The 18,277-nt window shown below is 42.5% G+C and overlaps 1 protein-coding gene across 1 annotated transcript in view; it reads left to right on the plus strand.

Moving 5' to 3' along the window:
- The window catches only part of SORCS3 (sortilin related VPS10 domain containing receptor 3), a 321,068-nt gene that overhangs the window by 161,052 nt on the left and 141,739 nt on the right, over positions 1–18,277 (plus strand). Inside the window, exon 4 of the mRNA XM_026117524.2 lies at positions 15,386–15,544. Within this exon, the coding sequence (XP_025973309.2) occupies positions 15,386–15,544 (159 nt within the window). The remainder of the gene's footprint in view (positions 1–15,385; positions 15,545–18,277) is intronic.

Raw genomic sequence — 18,277 nt, forward strand, 5'->3', positions numbered from 1 at the left:
GGGCACTCTGCCCTGCCACAGCCTGAGACTGGGATCTGGCATGTCAGGTGCCCCACTGAGACCTGAGCTGACCTGTAGGGTCCTGTACTTCAAGAAAGAAGAAACTAGTAAGGACTGGTCTTATGCAGGTTTAGATTTTACCACTTCTGACTTGGCATAAAACCCCTTTCTTAGTCTGGGACAATGTGATTGTTGTATCCCAGGGATGGCTGTCCTTCAGTAGGCACGAACATGAAAACTGGAGATTCTTGGAGCTTTTTCAGTTATTTCTCTGAAAAAGCAAGTGCATTAAACAAAAAACCCGTGGAACCTCACCCACTGCCCATGTCAACTGTTTCTAAAATAAGCGCAGAACAGATAATTAATAAAATCTCACAGATGGCATTATTTAATGGGGGTGGAGGGACGGAGAGGTATCTGTTTCTATTTATACCTGTCTTACAGATGCTACGTTGAAAGCCATTGTTTCAGTGTGTGCAAAGAAAAAAAAATCCTATATTATGAAATTCCAGAATTAGGGTTGCCCATGTGCAGTCTTATGCACCTATGCATTTCATCTCCTTGTGCTTATGCATTACAATAGCTTTTACTTGCATTTTTTCATAGTTTTCTGAACTCATTTAGTACACATTTGGGTAGTGCTGAGGTAAGTATTGAAATGCAAGCCTAATGCAGGATTCAATTAATAGAGATAGGGCATAAAAGGAGGGTCTAAGTTGGTGATATGGAAAATTTCTTTTTAAATAAATGTCAGTTTAGTCTTCACAGATATTGTGAGTCTAGTTGATAAAAGTAACCATGTAGACGCAATGTATTTAAATTAAGAAAAAAAAGCAGTCAGACACCTGCTATGTCATTTTACTCACCAAGGACTGGAACTGTGATCCTGAAATCTCTGCTTAGCTGCTGCCTGGTGCACCATAGGCCTGATCTCCGCAGGAATGGTAGACGCTGTGACTTTGCCCTGATACTACAATTGATCATAAGGCTCCCATGTGCATGAGAGTCCAGTTGTACAAAGTTCTCTACAGACAGATGATGGAAGTCAGTCCTTGCCTTGAAAAATTTATAATCTACATAAGGTTGTGAGAAAATAGGGAAAAAACTAATCCTTCTCTCATAGTTTAGGCCTTCTGAATTGTAGGACATTAAAGGACACAGCTACAGGACTCCGGCCCTTTCTCTTCCTCTTTATTTGCTTCTCTTTCATTCTTCTTCAGTGAGGAATTACAATAGGACCCATCTCTAAAACTGCTGCTAAAGAAATCTGTTCAAGTAATTAATAGTAAAATCTGAATGAAATTCATGCTCCCACTGTGTAGAGTTGCAGTTGTCACTGCAAGGTGATGGAGATGGGCTCTTTCCTCTGAACTTTATGCATTATTCTTGTCTTTTCCATGTCCTCACACTTCTGTATTGCAGGGATCTCTGCTGCTGCTCTGCCTGTGTACTTCACCCTGTATCGCTAGAGAGCCAGGCTCCTGCAGGGCCTTGGGGATGGTACGAGGCTGTAAAGAGAAGAGATGGGGTAGAACTGGAAAGGTCATATCCACATTCAGATGTGAGCTTCCCTGATGTCAGCTGTCGGTATCTAATAAAGAGGTAGTTTCTTCCAATTTAGCCAGCAAGCATTAAAGGACAGATCAGAAGTTATAACATCCACTAAAATAAAGCTGCAATTTTGTCACTTAGCACAGCCATTGCTTTTATGAAGTGAGCCATAGCTGACTTGTATGAGCTCTCAGAGTGGCGTGCCTGGTTAAAGCGGCAAAGACGGCCTGTTGGGATGTATCTCCTCGTAGGGGCTGCCTGGGGTTCATCATCGAGCCTGCCAGCAGGGTGGGCATGGCTGTGGGTCCTGATGTAGGGCAGGTTTATGAGACTTCTTTCCTTTTCCCACTCCTCTCTACCTCTCTCTGAAACGTGGCTTTCTCCTTTACTGCTGCAGCTCCAATAATATATTAATTTATGAAGTATGAAAAATGAGGTAGTTTTGAATTAACAAGGAGGGGAATGGTGCTTCACAGTCAGCAGGATAATCAATCAATAATAATGAGTCAGCATGTCCTGTTATTAAAAATAATAGAATGGGTGGAGAGCAGCCCTTGGAAAAGGGGCAGGTGGGTCCTTGCAGAGACTGAATAATGCTGTGACCTTGATCTTTAGTGATTAGAGCTAATTCGTCTGGACATGGTTGTTTTTCTTGAAGGAAAAGTTAAAAAAAAAAAAAAAAAGCCCAGCACTCAAACCCTGCAGTCCTGGGCAAAGTGTCTTTTTATTTCATTCTTTTCCAAAGTGAAGAATAATAAAGGAACGCAGTATTACTCATTGAGTGAATTCTTTTTTTTTTTTTTTTTTAAATGGCTAGGTACCTGCAGGGTACATGCCGGTAGTTGAAAGATCAGGACACTGTCTCCATTTCTTCCATAGACTGTGTGGCTTTCAGCAGATTGCTTAATCTCTCTGGGCCTTGCTTTGAGTGGAGGCAGTTTTTGTGCTTCGTCTGCGTAGACTTGAAGTGCACAGGAGCAGGGGAGCATTTCTGTCATGACTCTGAACCACGCGCAGCACGCTGGGACTCTGCTCTCACCCATGGTGTCTGAGAGCCACACTGTTGTAGCTGTTGCTAATACAGTGATGTGTCCAGAGCTCTGGTTTCGCTCTGTGTTACTTCCCTTCCATATCTCCTGTGCTTGCCAGATATGCACGTCTGCCTCTTACCGTGTGTATGCAATGACTTTATCCCAGGTAGCGCTGTGGATCTTTGAAGCACTTGCATGGTTGTGTTAGGAGCTGTTTTCTCTTTGGCATGGAGCTTGGCTGGGCTAGATTTCAGAGAAACCTTTCAGCAGCTCGGAGAGTGCCTTTTGCACTAGCCAGAGTTCATTGCTCTTGACCCTATCCATCTTAAAATGCCCTGCTTCTTTATATACAGACATTGGTGGACACAAGCAGTAATGACAGGGATTTTCTAAGTGGTTCACAGATAAAGTCAGGGTAAACCCAGGCTGCAATTTTCTCATAAATCTGGGGAATCAGTACTTTGGCCAGTCCTCATGTGCTCCCTGTCTGAGGAGAGATTCATGCTGCTGTTCATAGTGGGTCCCACAGCCCTGTAATTCTCTGTTGCAGCCGACCTGGTTGTCCCTTTTCTAATGAAAAAGCTTATCTGACATCTGTTGGTTCCCTTGGAAAACACCTTCTGCATGGCTGGCCAGCATGATCTTGACAAACGACTGGAAGAAAGCAACAAGCCTGACACAGAGTCTGTGCACGGAGACAGGAGCGGGAATGAAGCAGAGACGATGAGTGCAGGGCTCAAGACCTGGCAATAGGTGGAAAGATGGAGTCAGCTGGCAATTTTGTGACTTTTGCCAATTGATGCCTAAACCAAAGTGTTATGGTTGAGCTGGAGATAAACCTTTGTCTCTTCCATCTCGCCTTCCCCTTGCCCTGGTTTGTCAGGATACTGCCGTGAGCAGGGCTTGGCTCATGTGTGCACGGGAAGATACAGAAAAGAAGGCGTGTGACTTTCCTGAGGCTGTTGAGGTGTCAGTGACGCTGCTGGAATAGGACATAGCAGCTATGATTCCCAATCAATGGGACAGTCACTCGCTTCCTCAGTGTATAATCACAGACAAGACTTCTACCATGAACCTGCAAGGACTGTGCTATTGGGAGGTAGTTTTGCAAATGTAATGGGAAATGTGAAATGCAGCGAGCTGCTTGTTGTGAATCCTGTTCCTAGGTCCTGAATCTTCCCTTATGTTAGGACCTTTAACACCTCAGTTAAGATGTGGAGCTTGCTGCAATGGTGGATAGCTTAGAGCTTAGTGCTACTGTTCAGAGCACTGCAATATCATGATGTTTTGTAATTTTAACCCTTAATTCTTGGGCACCTCAGCTTTCCATCGAGAAAATGGGATAGATGCTCTACTAGTCCCCGGGCTTCCTCCAGTGGGGGGATGTTAGGAAGAGAAATGCATTAAGGACAGTGAGGGACATGGGGAATAGATGCCAGGCAAGTAAATTGAGATAGATCATTAGCATCTGGATGTGAACATTGGTGAAGCTGACTGCTGTCTATGTTCTCTCTGCAGTCTGACTAAAAAGCAGAAAAATAAGTGTGTAAGCAGTGGAAAAGCAATGATGCATTTAAAATTGTATTCAGGTTTAATGGCCTCAGGGGAGATACATAGTACAATTTTTATTTTTCTAAAGAGTCATGAAACACTCTACTGTCCTCAAATGAAATAGACTGCTGTGTATGGGCTACAGAAGTTTACCCCCATGAGTAACTACCCATACACATCTCTTTGTTTTCTGTAATGGGGCAACTACCGTGAGTAAACTTATTCCCACATGTGAAGTGTTCTCCCAAGTGAGACCTATAATCAGAGAAATGTTTTTGTATAAATGGCATTCTCAATTCCAGCAGCTCTGGTGCACACAGCCTTTCCTTGCTGATAACATTATTTTCTGTAACTATTTCTGCATACACGGTAAGTTACTGTAATGGTGAAAATTACTTTGTAGGTCCGTGGACAATAGCACAAGCATGCATTTACTCAAATAACATATAATTATAACAGTGAATACTGCTTCCCTCCCCCCCTCACCCCTCCCCCTCCCCCCACCCCCCCAGCCCTGTGCGCACAGCTTGGGATCAGAGCTGCTCTGTGCCACTAGAAAAAGCCGGTCACTACAAAACGGTGTGTTGGATGTTGCAAGAGTTAGGGCTTCCCTATGTAGAACTGCAGAGACTGAAAAGGCATCATGCAGAGCTAGGCTATGCAGAAATACCAGACTCCAGAGGAAAGCATAATATAGATTAGAAGCTTTACCTATCTCTTATCTCATATTTCACCAGCCAGGGATCCCTTCTACTTCTTGTCCAGGCCCAATCATGGTAGGAGGGTCAAACTGGATATATACAAAATGAGCATAAAGTGATGATGCTTGTATCCCATTTGGCAGTTCACAGAGGGGCACCGGGCATGAATCTGCTGGGTTGTGGAAAGGCCTTTGGCAAGAGAGCTGAATGGGAGCTCTCCAAAAACAGCATGCAGCACCGAAGTGGCCAGAGGAAGGTTGGGTTGCAGTGTCGGAGGTCTTTGCTCTGATGATCCATGGGGGGCTGGAGGAGGAGCCCCTTTCCAATGTGCTGGAGGATGTGCAGCTCTAACAACAGGATGAACTAACTTTGGGTAAACTCTGCCTTGCTGTGATAACGAAAAGGTTTTACAACTGAGCACATGGCCGTTGCCAATCACTCTTTGCCAGGTCAAACACTTGCTTTTTGGATTGCTTCCATACCCACTGGCACCTGAAATTTAACAAGCAAGTGCTTGCAGTGCCTTGTAATTAAAAGTGAAAAGTACATGTGTCCAGTGCTAAAAAGACAAGAGAAAGCTGGGAGACATGTTGTTCTGACCTGCTTAGCAGTAAAACAAAGATGAGGCGTTCTGCTTTGTTGGGTATAGTATGATGGCTTATCCCACTGCTCTGCATGCAAATAGGATCCAGCCTGGGATTTGGCATTGTGGGCAGGTTAGGGAAACAGCCTTAGAGCATCTGGGTTCTTTTCCCAGCTCCGTTTTTACCTAAACCTTAGAGCTGTGATATATTTTCACTTCCTCACCTGCCAAGGAGGATGGCAGAGTGGTTTTCCTTGAGGGACTCTTGCTCTGAAGCCAATTTAGGCTTGATTTGCTCCGGATCCTCAGGGCATCCTGCAAGGTGCATCTGTGCTCTTGGACAGCTGCTGGAGGTGGTAATTAAATGAAGCTCTCTCCATAGGGGTTGGGGTGTGTGAGCTTGGCATTCTGTGAGCTGTTTGTTCTGGTATGGCAATTTATGGCAGGGATGGCTGCAATGCCAAGAGCCTATTTTAATTTTGTACAAATTGGAACAATTAAATGTAGTTATAATCTAAATATAATAAAGTATGAAAAACAATGGAGGTCACAAAGAACTAGGCTATTCACTGTAAACAAGCCTGACAGTCTGACGTGCATCTTCTTATGGATGACAAGGTGATGCTGGTCAGTCTCACAGTTTCCCCGAAGTGTTCCTCATACCTCCATCCCCTAATATTTGCAAGAAGCCAGTGAAAGAAGTGGCGAGATACTGTCATCTCAGATGTGTACTCTTCCCTGACTGAGCCAACTGTGTGTGGTATACACTGGGACTATATATTCCAATTTCCTGTTTAGTGTCTGAGTGTAATACTAATGTGTCATGTATGTAGAATATTTATCCTCACAGGCAAGACTTACACTCCCTTGAACTACTGGTCCCATGTTCTATCCAGATAATGGCATGTTGAGTTGGTTGTAGATAAAAATCATAGTTTTGTTTCTGACAGTACCAGGATTCTGCTGAGGGGGTCTTCAAGTTAACAGTGAACCTGGGTTTGTGCAGTTGGCCCTGGTGGGTAGGCTATACTGTTTGGACAGCAGGTTTATGCTTGCATCATTTCTCATGGACAAAATGGTTTTGATATTTACCCAGAGTATTGTTGTGATTGTTCAGACCAGTCATGAGATTTATGATGAGACTCATTTGCTAACTCTTACTTTTGAAGATGGGCTATCTAAATGGGTCTTTAACAAGGAGGCAACTGAATAATCACATTGCAGAAGAGGATGTGATGTTCATAAAAATTAAGAAGGACCCAAGTGGTGGCTCTTTTGTGTTGCAGCATCACCAGAAGACCCTGCTGTTTTAGGTACTGAACACAAAAAGTTAGCCTTGCTTCAAACACGTGAAGACTGGAAGGACACAAAGAAATGAAGCGATGTAGAGCTGTTAATTCCAACTGACAAATGAGGCAACTGAGCGAAAGTACCCAGTGTCACACAGCAGCCTTAAGAGAGTCCCTCATAGCTTTGTCCTGGTTGTGATGACACGAGATTGTGTGCATTTTTACTGGCTCCATTTATTAGATGTATTCTAGGCAGAATATAAATAGAACTCCTCCATGGACACACACATTTTCATGTGAGAAACCTGATTTTGATCTCTGTCCTGCTGCTGAACTGGGCAAGCATTTAGTCACTGACTTCAGTGAAAAATGTTGCTGTACTATATATAGCAAAATTGTAGACAAATGGAGTTTTATTGGAGGATACTGGGGTGAGATTTGACTTGCAGACTCCAAGGGCCCTGCAAGTCTCATTCCTTAAAAGATATTGGAATTGCACATGGGCAAGCAAAGGGTTAAAAATGGTGTCTCACACCTGATCTTCCCTGGAATTTGCAGTGGGAACTGGGACAGATCTCAGGGATCTCACTGAATATTCCATTGAAGATTGAATTAAGATGGGAAACTGATGTCTACCTTAATAGGTGGAAAATTTCGTGAAAATAATTATTTTTTCCAGACTCCAGATGATTCCAAGGTGTTGAAAATTTGGAGAAAAGCTTGGTCTATAGCAAGTTATAGCCACAGTAGGCTACTCTTCACTGAAATTTTATTCACATGAATTCTGGATTGTTGAAGGTAGCAGTTGCCTCTAGCTGAGCACATTCTTAGCATGAATGTGTCTGTGACTAGATTTTCACATGACTCCAAATGTCAGAGAGCAGGACTAAACAGTAACTGGAGAAGTTCAGGGCAGTGTAGCTAGGAATAGAGAACTGTTCCAAATAAATATAAATACATGGAGCAGTAAGACAATTCTTATTCAAGACAGTAAGAAAGTAGAATATTATATATGGAAGATACAAGAGTAGCCAAGCAAGTACGAGTATCACACTGAGCACATTTGTTTTCATTTCATAACATATTGCCTTTCACTTTATCATGATACTCTTCTTTCATGTACCCTTTATAAATGGCAAAACCCTTACAAAGAAGACGTTGGGCTTGCATGCAGCCTGGAACAGCAGGACGTGCTCTGACTATTCTCTCAGGCTTGGAAAGATGGGGACCCAGAGTTGGGGCCTTCTGACTTCAGCATCGGAGATCTGTGCTCTCTTCTCAAACCAACTTACCTGAGTCCACACTGCAGTCTCTAGCACAGGCAGGCTGTGGAGGAGATCCACCCCAGGAGACTGATGCTCACAGAAACTGCTGTTAACATGTGGATGGCTCAGTGGTGAGCAATGGGATTCTGCACACTAGGGCTTGGTTTGTAATTAGAGAGAAGTCCCAACGGAAAGGAAGTTCTGGAGAGAGGTTAGCATGAAATGCCTGGAAGCTCTTGGGAGGGCTATTTGACTCTTTCTTCATGGTACATATAATGCAGACCTGTTGCAAAAGTCTCAGGAAACTCTATTTCATTGCTCAGTTTCTATGGGTGTCTGACTCATTTTTCTTTATCCGATAATAAATACAGTAGTGAAAGTCACCTTTAACACTTAAAAATTGCTTGGATTTTATGGGATTGTATTGAAGTGAGTGCCAAGGTATAAAAAGCCTTATGGTTGAGGTACTTTTATAACACATGCTTCATAAACCCTTGTAAAGTGAGCGCAGTGCACTTCATCCTGTAAGAATACAGTGTTATGGTTCTGAGAGATGGTAATCTGATGTTATATTCATTAATTAAATCTGTTATTAATGTTAATTTTCAGACAATAAGAAGTGAAGTTACAAGAAGTTGAAATGGGGCAGGTCCAGAAAATTTAGCTGTCAGGAAAGCTCAGTGTGTCTTCATTGCTTGACATGCCTACAGGTTGTCCTTAACGTTAAAGAAGCTTTTGAGCCATGGAAACAAAGGCGGAGGACCAAATCTGCACTACTCTGTAACACAAGGGATTTCAAGCATTCTTTTTCTCCTGGGACTCGAAGTTAATAATTACATGGAAGCTGTTGCCCTCCACATGGTTATTTTATTTATTTGGCTCCCAGAGAGCAGATGCCCCTCTTGCCATGGCTGTTGATCACTAAGGAATGGCATATGGGTATGAGAGCTGATAACCTTCTCATCCATGCGCATGCAGTCCTCCAGCCGCTGTTGGCACATCATGCCAGAGCTTGAGGGAAGATTTCTTCATTGCTGAACTTGTGCATGAATAAATAGGGCTTCTCCCTAGAGCAGATTCTTTTTCACTGATGTCTTCCAGGTCCAGTCTCAAAGGTACTTGTGGCAGTTGTATCTTCTTACTCCACAGAGATTTTTCCCTGTCTGACTGATGCGCTGATCTTGGTGACTGGAAAGCACAGTTTGGCTTCTGATCTCTTGATTCTTGCAGAAGTCAGTATATCTCCAGAGCAGTGAGTGGCTATCTAGCATTTTCTGTGCATCTTCTGTAAAAGCTTGTGTAAAGTTAAGATGTGCTTTTTAAAACAGTGCAGAATCCTGCAAAGCTATTCTTTAGCTTAAAGCTGATTTATATGGGTGTTTCTTTTGCTGGATAGGTAGACAGTTATTTGTGACACCAATACATTTTTATCTCAGAGGGGTTTGGGCTGGTTTAATGAATTGAAATTTTTTAATTGAACTAACTCATGTTGGGGAAGGGGGAAAGAAGGATGAGGTTTTGTCTGCAATGAGTTGCATCTGTCCTCCATGGGATTGGTGCAGGCAGCTTCAGGGGTTCTGTAGCTGTATTCTAAAGAGGTTGATATTGTGCATATATGTCTTAGGGCATCATTTAACCTGCAGACCATGTAGATTGTGGTAATGATGTACGAGAGGAAGAATGGGAAGTGAATGAATAACCAGAAACTTGCCAGTGAGAAATTTCAAATGGTCAAACTTTCATCTGAAATGATTCGGTAGGAAAAAGGCAGTTTTCACGTAAGAAGTTTCCAAACTATTGATGTTTGAACATATTTGTGTTGAACTGATGTTTTGAAGGAAAAAAAAGATTTGTGTATCTCTAAGCCTTTAAATGTCATTTCACTTTGGTTTTTCAGTTTCAAAAAGATAAAAGGACATCATAAGTCCAAACAAAGCAAAAATCCTCACTTTGCATTGACATTTCAGCATAAAGTGTTGAAACTCTTTGGCTCTTTAAAGTCAAAGCTAATATGAAATTATGTGGGGAAGCAGACTTAACTCCAGAGGTCCTGTGGGATCCTACAATCCTGTAAATGTTTTAAGTCAAAAAGGGAATGGAAAAAGAAGCTTTTTTCATCAGATTCATATTTTCTTGCTGTCAATTTAGATATAGGCATGTCCACAGTAGGAATATCCTATGTTAAAAATCCTGACTGACTTTAGAAAGGACCCCATGTGCTTTTGAGTTAAGGTTTAGTGTAAAGAAAAGCCTTCTTTTCACTTGTAAGCTGAATACATTCAGTATGGAAATCACCGTGAAGCTGTAAACAGGAAACCTTAAGTTTCTGTTTTTGCAGTAGAGTTTGTTGAAGAACTACTTTTTCAATTGCAGAACAGGACAATGCAGTGCTACAGAGCAAATTACTCATACAGTACTAAGGAACCGGGATCCTTTGTAGTTTGGAGCTTTGTATGGAGGCCTGGGTGGCTTGTAGAGTGGCTTTTTTTTTAATGTTCTGTTTATTTCTTTTTAAAATAGCACTTTATATTGGCAAATGGAAATGTGGCTGGGAACTCTGAAAAAGACCATTTATGAAAAGTGCATTAAAAGTGAAGAGGAAAATCAGAAGGCAGTACATAATGGTTTAATGCTATTTGCTTATTTCTGGGAACAAAAGGCATTTATTTTGGATCTGTCTTCTTTATTCATTTACTGTGATGCTTCCTGCTAATGTAGCTCAGTGGTACTATTGCTGCAGATATTGTACCTATAAAACTTCTCAGTGCTGATTTAAAGAGATGCGCTCTGGTAATTTACAATCAAAATTTATGTTGGTTGGAAAAAGTAAAATAAAGGGATTCAGTGAAAGCTAATATTAATAAAAATGCTTTTTATACGGCAGGCTGTTTCAGTTTTTGTCCAGAGGCATTTTATTAAAAGATCTGGCTGCATGTAAAACAGATCTCTTGTGCTGAGAGAAGATAGAACCAGGGAGCAAGATAAAGTTGTGGAATCTGATGCTAGGGATACAAGTAATGGACCGAGGGGTTGGGGGTGCTGTGCTTCTGCCTCCGGATAGACATAATGTGCCAAGCAAGCCTGGTAGGAAGAGGGCACAGCCATGGCAGGTGCTGGGGGGAGAACTAAGTGTAAGATATGGAGGTCTTTGACGTAACCTAGGCAGAAAAGACTGGGCAGATAGGAGCTTGGTCTGCCTGAAACTGCCCAAGCTAGTGAGGGCTGGAAAATCATGTAATGCTGTGCCCAAGAGACGTGCTAGCTCATTCCTAGTGTGGTTTAGTGTTAAGCTTCTGGATCACAGTATTGCATTTTGCTAGCTTGGAGCAGAGGAAGAAGAGTGTGTAATCATTTTTATTCATCCACCTAGACATACCCTTTGTGAAACCAGTGCTGGGGAAGGTGTTTGGATTAGTTGGAAGGACTGGATTTTAATTTGGTTAGCAGGAGCTCATGTTCTCAGGTACAAATCCTGCTTTAGTTTTTATTATATCAGCCCCATCAGAGGCCATGACAATCCAGTGGATCTGTGCTGTGACATGGTGTGACCTCCCTTCCTTCCCACCTCTGTGTTCATTACCAGCTCCTTTAAGGGTCTTGCACATTCCCATCTTCATCACATACAAGAAGTCACTCTGAGTTACTTCTGTCATTTATGTACGAAGTATGTTGTGGCAGGTGTAGGTAGGACATCTCCTCTCCTCATTCTTGCTGCTTGAAGCCTGTGCTGATTATTTCCTGGGGTATTTCCCCTTGAAGTATTCAGAGATGGGGAGTGTTTCCTGATGACTTCCTGAAGATCTCAATCTGTATTTTGTGGTTAATGTTGTTCTTGCAAGGAACTTGGCCTCTCAAAAGAATTGCCCTTTTCTGCAATTCTGCTGAACTGGAGCTCATTCAGGGAAGCTCTGCATGTGTCATCATTGCCCCTAAAGCTCCTACTTCAGTGCTATTCAGTAGCTCTCTAGACTTGCAAATGACCATCCTCAAACAGGCTGCTAAAACTGAGTATCTGCCTAGTTCCAGGAACTGTTCCATTCATAAAAGGAGATACATTACATACCAGAAAGCTCTCTTTGCATTCGCCTCCCATGGAGTTACCTGCAGTTCCGTCAGATTTCTGATTTTCAGGCTGCTTTGTTTTGTCTGGTCCTTGCCATTCATTGCCAACTGCGCTTTGGAGGCCAGGCTATATAGGCTCTAGAGGAGAATGGAGGTAGTATAAACCATCTCATCTCAAGTACGTTTTCAAGGGCTTCGCCTTAGCAGTAATCAATCCTGCTTCCCCTTCCCCTCTCCACTTACACTAGAGAAAGCAACAACTGAAAATAATAATATATATTCTAGAACATAGCAAGGTGAAATGTAATTTCCTCTTTAATAAAGGCTGCCATTTAATTTAATATTATAGAAAATGATTAGATCTTAAAAACCTATAAATTACATTTGACAGCTCTCTGGTGCTCCTTTGCTGTTCCTTATGGCAATTATAAATGGCAACACAGGGTGCTGGCAGAAATGCTCGTTCTGACTGGAGTTTGTTTATTGGCTCTTAATGAAAAGTGATTAATCTAAATCACTACTAGGGTGGATCCTTCTCCCTGGCCCCATAATAAGCAGCAGCAGTTTCAGGCCTTTGACAAATGTGCTACTGTTTTGCCTACCAAAAGTTGTCCCTCCTTCCAGTAGAAAGAAGACAAACAATAATAAAATAAAGACAAGAGCCTCAAACTCTTATCTCCCTGCTTGTCACATCTCTGTGTCACTTCAAACATAACAAAACTTTGGAGCAGTCCTAGCTGCAAAACCAGTGGCCTTTCGTTTGTTACTCTCATTGTGCCTCCTGTTTCTTCCGTGCAGCCTTGCCTGGAAGACTGTGTGGTAGCAGAGATGTGCTGACGGCAAAAGTTGGTGCTCGAGTGCCGCCTGCTCTCCATTGGAAGGAAAGGTTGCAGGAGTCTTTTGCACGGTCACTAACAACACTGGGTGAAGGGAGCGGAGGCGACTAATGTGAGGGTGCCTACAGCAAGATGCGACTGTTGTTCATCTCTTCTTGCTTTCTCTTTCTTCTTCCACCAAGGCTGACTGTTAATTTTCCTAGCTTGATGGTTTTATTATTAGATCTTGCAGCCCCTGCTATGCCCCAGGGAACAAATTGCCTGGATTTGTGAACCATCTGGTGGAAGCGACACCTTTCCCATCTCACCTGACCTATTTCTTGAGCAACCCACTGATATGTCACTGACCATGTGTGAAGGGGTAGAGTGGATTTTGTTGTGTGTGTGCTGCATCAGGTCTGTGCAGCAGTTAACTGTCCCTTGCTCCTTACCTGAGGGCAGAGCTCTAACAGTGACCTTATAAAACATGGCATTATTAACTTTGTAACCTTTTGTGACATCAGGTGGAAAATCTCTTTATTCTCCTAGTAACCTCTCTCTTAAATATAAGGTCCCTCTGGAATATCTTGTTATATTGGCAATCTTGCATCCTTTTTCCATTCTGCAGAGGCAAGCAATTTTTGCTAGGAAAGTATATTATGATTTTCTCTCTGACACAGGCAATATGCTTTGAATGAATGGGGATATACTTAGGGGCCAAAATGCCTTTGAAGTCTTAAGCTACCAGTAATAGAAAAACTGAGTTAAAACAATAGAGAAACCATTCTTGTTTGGATAAAAATGAAGTATGTGTTTTGATCTGATTAGAAAGAAGAAACACATCAAAGCCTCTTTCTTGGTGGAGACCATGAGGGCCTAGTCTCAAGGCTTATTCCCAAGGAATTGCTCTCCTGTGGGGGTGTTTCCCATTTCCCGTGCTGTGCAGCAGAGCACAGGGCAGTGCACTCTCTCAGGGCTCGTAGTTTGGCTTTCTGTGTGAGCAGTGGGGGCTGCTTTTTGAGGCTCGTAAGTGGTATTTGTGAGATGCTGAAGGAGCTCTGAGCTCAATAAGCTAAATTCATAGAGATGGCTTCACCCTGGGACAACATGCAGTTCTAGTTTTAAAGGCCCTTTTGATTTCTTAATGGAAAGGATCAGAAACAAAAAGTTGCTTCGAAGCCTCTGAAACAAATATCCTTTCCTCTCAAATAAATATAGTTCATTATGTGGGAACAAGTGTTTAAAAAATAATTTCAAACTGTATGTGTCTCCTGTTTTGTATCTCAAGTCTGTACATGAAACGGAGAGGTAGTTTCACATTTGCATTATATTGTTTCACTTTGTGACTTAGTAGAGTTAATGAGGAAATTAAGATTAAACAAGTTCTGATTTTTTTGCTTGAGCAGGGTCTAACACACCAAGGGTCTTACCACTCCTCTTAACTGATTTACTGTAATTAAATAATTGCTGTCAAAGTGTCTACCCATCATAGTCTTGATGTTGTAACTCTGCAAAGTCGGATAAGGATAAGTTTACTTCCACATGGCCATGTAACAAAACTGCATTGAATCTCAGTTTTGCGGGTGGTGAAAAGGCAGGTTCTGGTTCTGTTTTCCTGTTGAAAACCAGTTTCTGTATTTGTTTCAGGTGCTGTATCAATAGCCTGCTGTGTTAAGCACAGCTCTAATTTATTTCCCACTGTTTGTCTTTATTTTATGGTAGTGGCATTTGCTTTAATGTGATGTCGTTTTCTCCAGATGTTAATAAGATGGTGTTAATGTTTCCCCAATGTTTTTCTTGATAACGTTTACCTAGAGCATGGCATCAGATAATATGGAATCAGCCCATTTTAAAATATTGGCTATAATTTTCTAATTAAAATCAGAGGCACAAAAGTGTTTTCCTACATGTGCAAATTGAGGTCATATACTTTCCTGCACTTGGGGAAAATTATGTTTTTGAGTATCAAATGAAAATCTACTGTATAGATTGGAAGTGTGATGTGTGAGATCATGTATCCATGTTTACACAGACAGACACACGTGCGTCTGTGTACACCCCCCCCCCCCACCATTTTCAGATCCCAGCAGCCGATCCAGCATTCTCTGTTTGGGGGAGCAGGGGGAAGGAAGGTGGGGGGAGAGGGAGAGAAGGAGAGAATTCTGCATTTGGGAAGAGAGGTGCTAGATAGGAAATGCACAGGGAAAGCTGATGTGGCTGTGTGAAGTTGTTATACCCAACCAAAATCAGGTTTAATATCAACACAGAATTTTCCATTGTTTTTGAGCTTTCTGAATTTATTTGGACAAAAATAAAATGAAGAAAAAGAATCACTGAACCGATCAATGAGTGAATCACCAAAAACTGGAAACCAAACTAAAAAGAATAAATTATTTGGGAAATCCTATGGGCTGTTTACACTGTTAGCAGTATTCTGAATACATCTAATAGGAATCAGTGCTGTATAACCTCACTTTTAAATGGTTTTCAGTTTCACTTTTCCAATAACACTCTTTTTTCTCCATTTTCCTACTTAGATCATGCTTCTTAGTGACCCAGAGATTGAGAGCAGCATACTGATCAGCTCTGATGAGGGGGCCACCTACCAGAAGTACCGACTGAACTTCTACATCCAGAGCTTGCTCTTCCACCCCAAGCAGGAGGAGTGGATCCTGGCCTACAGTCTGGATCAAAAGGTGAGCAATTGATTTCAGTGTCAGTGATTATTGAGCAAGGCATGAAAGGGACAGCGTCTAGAAACTCCCATCTCCAGAGATGATGAAGAAATTATGGTGTACTTTGCTGCTCTCACCTCGCAGTCACGTTTGCAAAGCCCACCCAGTGACACTAAAGCAAGCTTGCTGAAGGGAGTGGAGTTGTACAGAGATCACTATGGGCATGGAAACTTTAGTAATGGTGATGGTATGAAAGATGAAAAGAACCTGAGATCTGACATGACAGGTGGAGCTGCTCTAAAAATCTGTTGATTTATAGGTCTCAGAGATTGCTGAGCTCTCTTTGAGAATCCAGCACTCTGAGGCTTAGTGGGTCTGTAACAGCTGGCTGTTGTGAGCGAAGGGATGCTCTTTCCACTTGAAACTGAATTTGATTAATCTGAAAGAATGGTGAGTAGCAACAGATGAGGAACTCTGTTGTGCTACTTTTAAAGTCACTTTGCAGTGCCTTGTTGTTAGGGAGACAACTCTTCAGTCTGTTACTCTATCCTTAGCAAGTCTGCTCTTATGTAGCACTCATCTGTTTTGAAAGGTGCTGAACAATGCAGGTGCAACGTGACCTGTAAAGTGTGGTGGCTCTAAAGGGTGCACTCCAGTTCAAAACAACAGTCCCAACTACAGTGCAAAGCAAAGGCACAAACCAGATGATCAAGTCACAAATTCTAGAAGACCTGAAGCTTATCAAGCTTTTCTCTTTCTTCTCTTCTGTTTCTGTCAGCCACAGACTGTGGAAAGTAAAAATGTGCTGAAGAGCCACTTTAAGTTTTTCTCATTAAACTGTCAAGTATGTGTGTGTGTGGGGGGGTGGGGGGTGAGATTTTCAATTCCTACCGTCATTTGGGGGGTTTGCTAAACTAGTCAGGCTCGCTTCCCTGCTGTATGACAATACTTCTGAAATTTTGGGCCTCTTGTATTTGACAACGTTGCCTTTGAAAGGTTAGTGCAAGTCTCTACCTGGGTTATTGAGAATACAGTTGAATAAATTACATAATCTACTCCTGCTACACTTCCCAACGTAACCTTTCCGGCCCCTTATTAACAGAATACTTTGGCAGGCACCAGGTGTTTTGCTGTAATGCTATTGATGATGCCTGAGTGACATTTGCAAGCACAAAGCCATTGTAAATAGACTCCTTTCATAGTATCACGTACTTATTGTATGAAGGAGTTAGTCAAATGTCAAATGGTTTCGTGCGCTCAGATGTTCAGTGTAACAGGGATTTTGAAGTAAGCTAGAAAGACCAATCTATTTGTTTGATGTCACTGAATGGTTTGATGCCACTTTTAAACTGGAGGTAAAGACTTTAAATGGCACTGGTGTTTGTATGGAGACAGCCTGAAAGAAAGAGACAGCTGATGAGGCACATTGATGTGAGAAGCCAGATATGACGTGCTGAGTATGTTTGCAAAGAGATCCAGCTGTAGTGAGTTTGAAGCATCTGCTCTTGGGTTCAAACAGCATGATTCTATTTCCAACACTTTGTGGTCTTTTTATGACATGTTAGCAAGGGGAGGAGAAATCAAAATATAAACTGTGCACACACGCTTGCCTGTGAGGGGGTGGTTATGCTCCCCTCACCGGAAGTGATATAATGGCTCAGGAGTATTTTTGTTCCTGCTCATTCAATATAATGCACATGTGGAGAGTGTAGCATACCACAGCAGTTCTCTTCTACGCAGAAAAGAGCCAAGGAAAGTGAAGTGCAAGTTAGAAATGCCCTGAGGCTACTTGCATTTTATCCCAGAAACTGAACATGTTTGTCCACAATGCAAGAGCAGAGATCAGGCAAAGGTAGTCTGCAGCTTGTTGATCGGATAGAAGTGAATCATCTGGAAATCAGGCTTTACCTTTATGTCTGCTTTTGCATGCAAGGCACCTTCCCTGAGTGGAACTATGGAGGCAGTGTGTTTTCCTGTTTGCTTAAAGTAACACAGTTACAGATTATCAGCCACTTCTTGGCTTAGAAACAGCCGTAAAAGAACTGTGTCCCCCTGTCTCAGGATCACACAGCTTCACTGTGATTGCAATTGATGCAGGGATGTGGGCAGTGCTGTTGGAGCACAAAGGCAGCGCTATAGGTGGTGGCGGTGGTTGCTATGTGAAGTCCCCAGATTGAAGTGATCTGAAAGGACTGCATGGTACATTCCGACCCATCTGGAAGCCGTGGATCTGTCAAAGCTGAATGGGAACTGGAGGTCAGCCATGAACTTCTGTTAGATGGGGGTTAGGCTGATGTCAGAAAGTGTCTTGAGTTAAGAATCCCAGATCCTTATGTAGATCTGTAAAGTCTTGTGCATCTTCGTAAGATTCTGTGGTTGTCCTCTCCTCTGGTTCGCTGGAAGCCAGATCTGGATCTTGCATCTTCACACTGCTGTGCCGTGTCCTCCAGCTGTGCCCCCATGTGCCACTGGCAATGATCACTTGATCTTCTGCTGACCAGTGGTGTCAGGAGCTCCTAAAGTAAGTGGCCAGAGAGGCTGTGGTGATGCCTTGCAGTTTGAGAATTCTGCCTAAAGAGATGCCATGCCCCTGTCAGAGGCTGCTTCTCCCATCACAGCCTGGTTCTGCAGTTCCTCCTCTGTCCCTTGCCTTTTTTGTCCTTTTTCGTGCAGCAAAGCATGAAACAGCCTGGCACAGACTATGTAGTGCTGGACCAAAAAGCACTTGCTTTCTCACTTTGTGTAGCCAGGTGT

This window comes from Dromaius novaehollandiae, chromosome 6 (assembly GCF_036370855.1).
Source record: "Dromaius novaehollandiae isolate bDroNov1 chromosome 6, bDroNov1.hap1, whole genome shotgun sequence".
NCBI lineage: Eukaryota > Metazoa > Chordata > Aves > Casuariiformes > Dromaiidae > Dromaius > Dromaius novaehollandiae.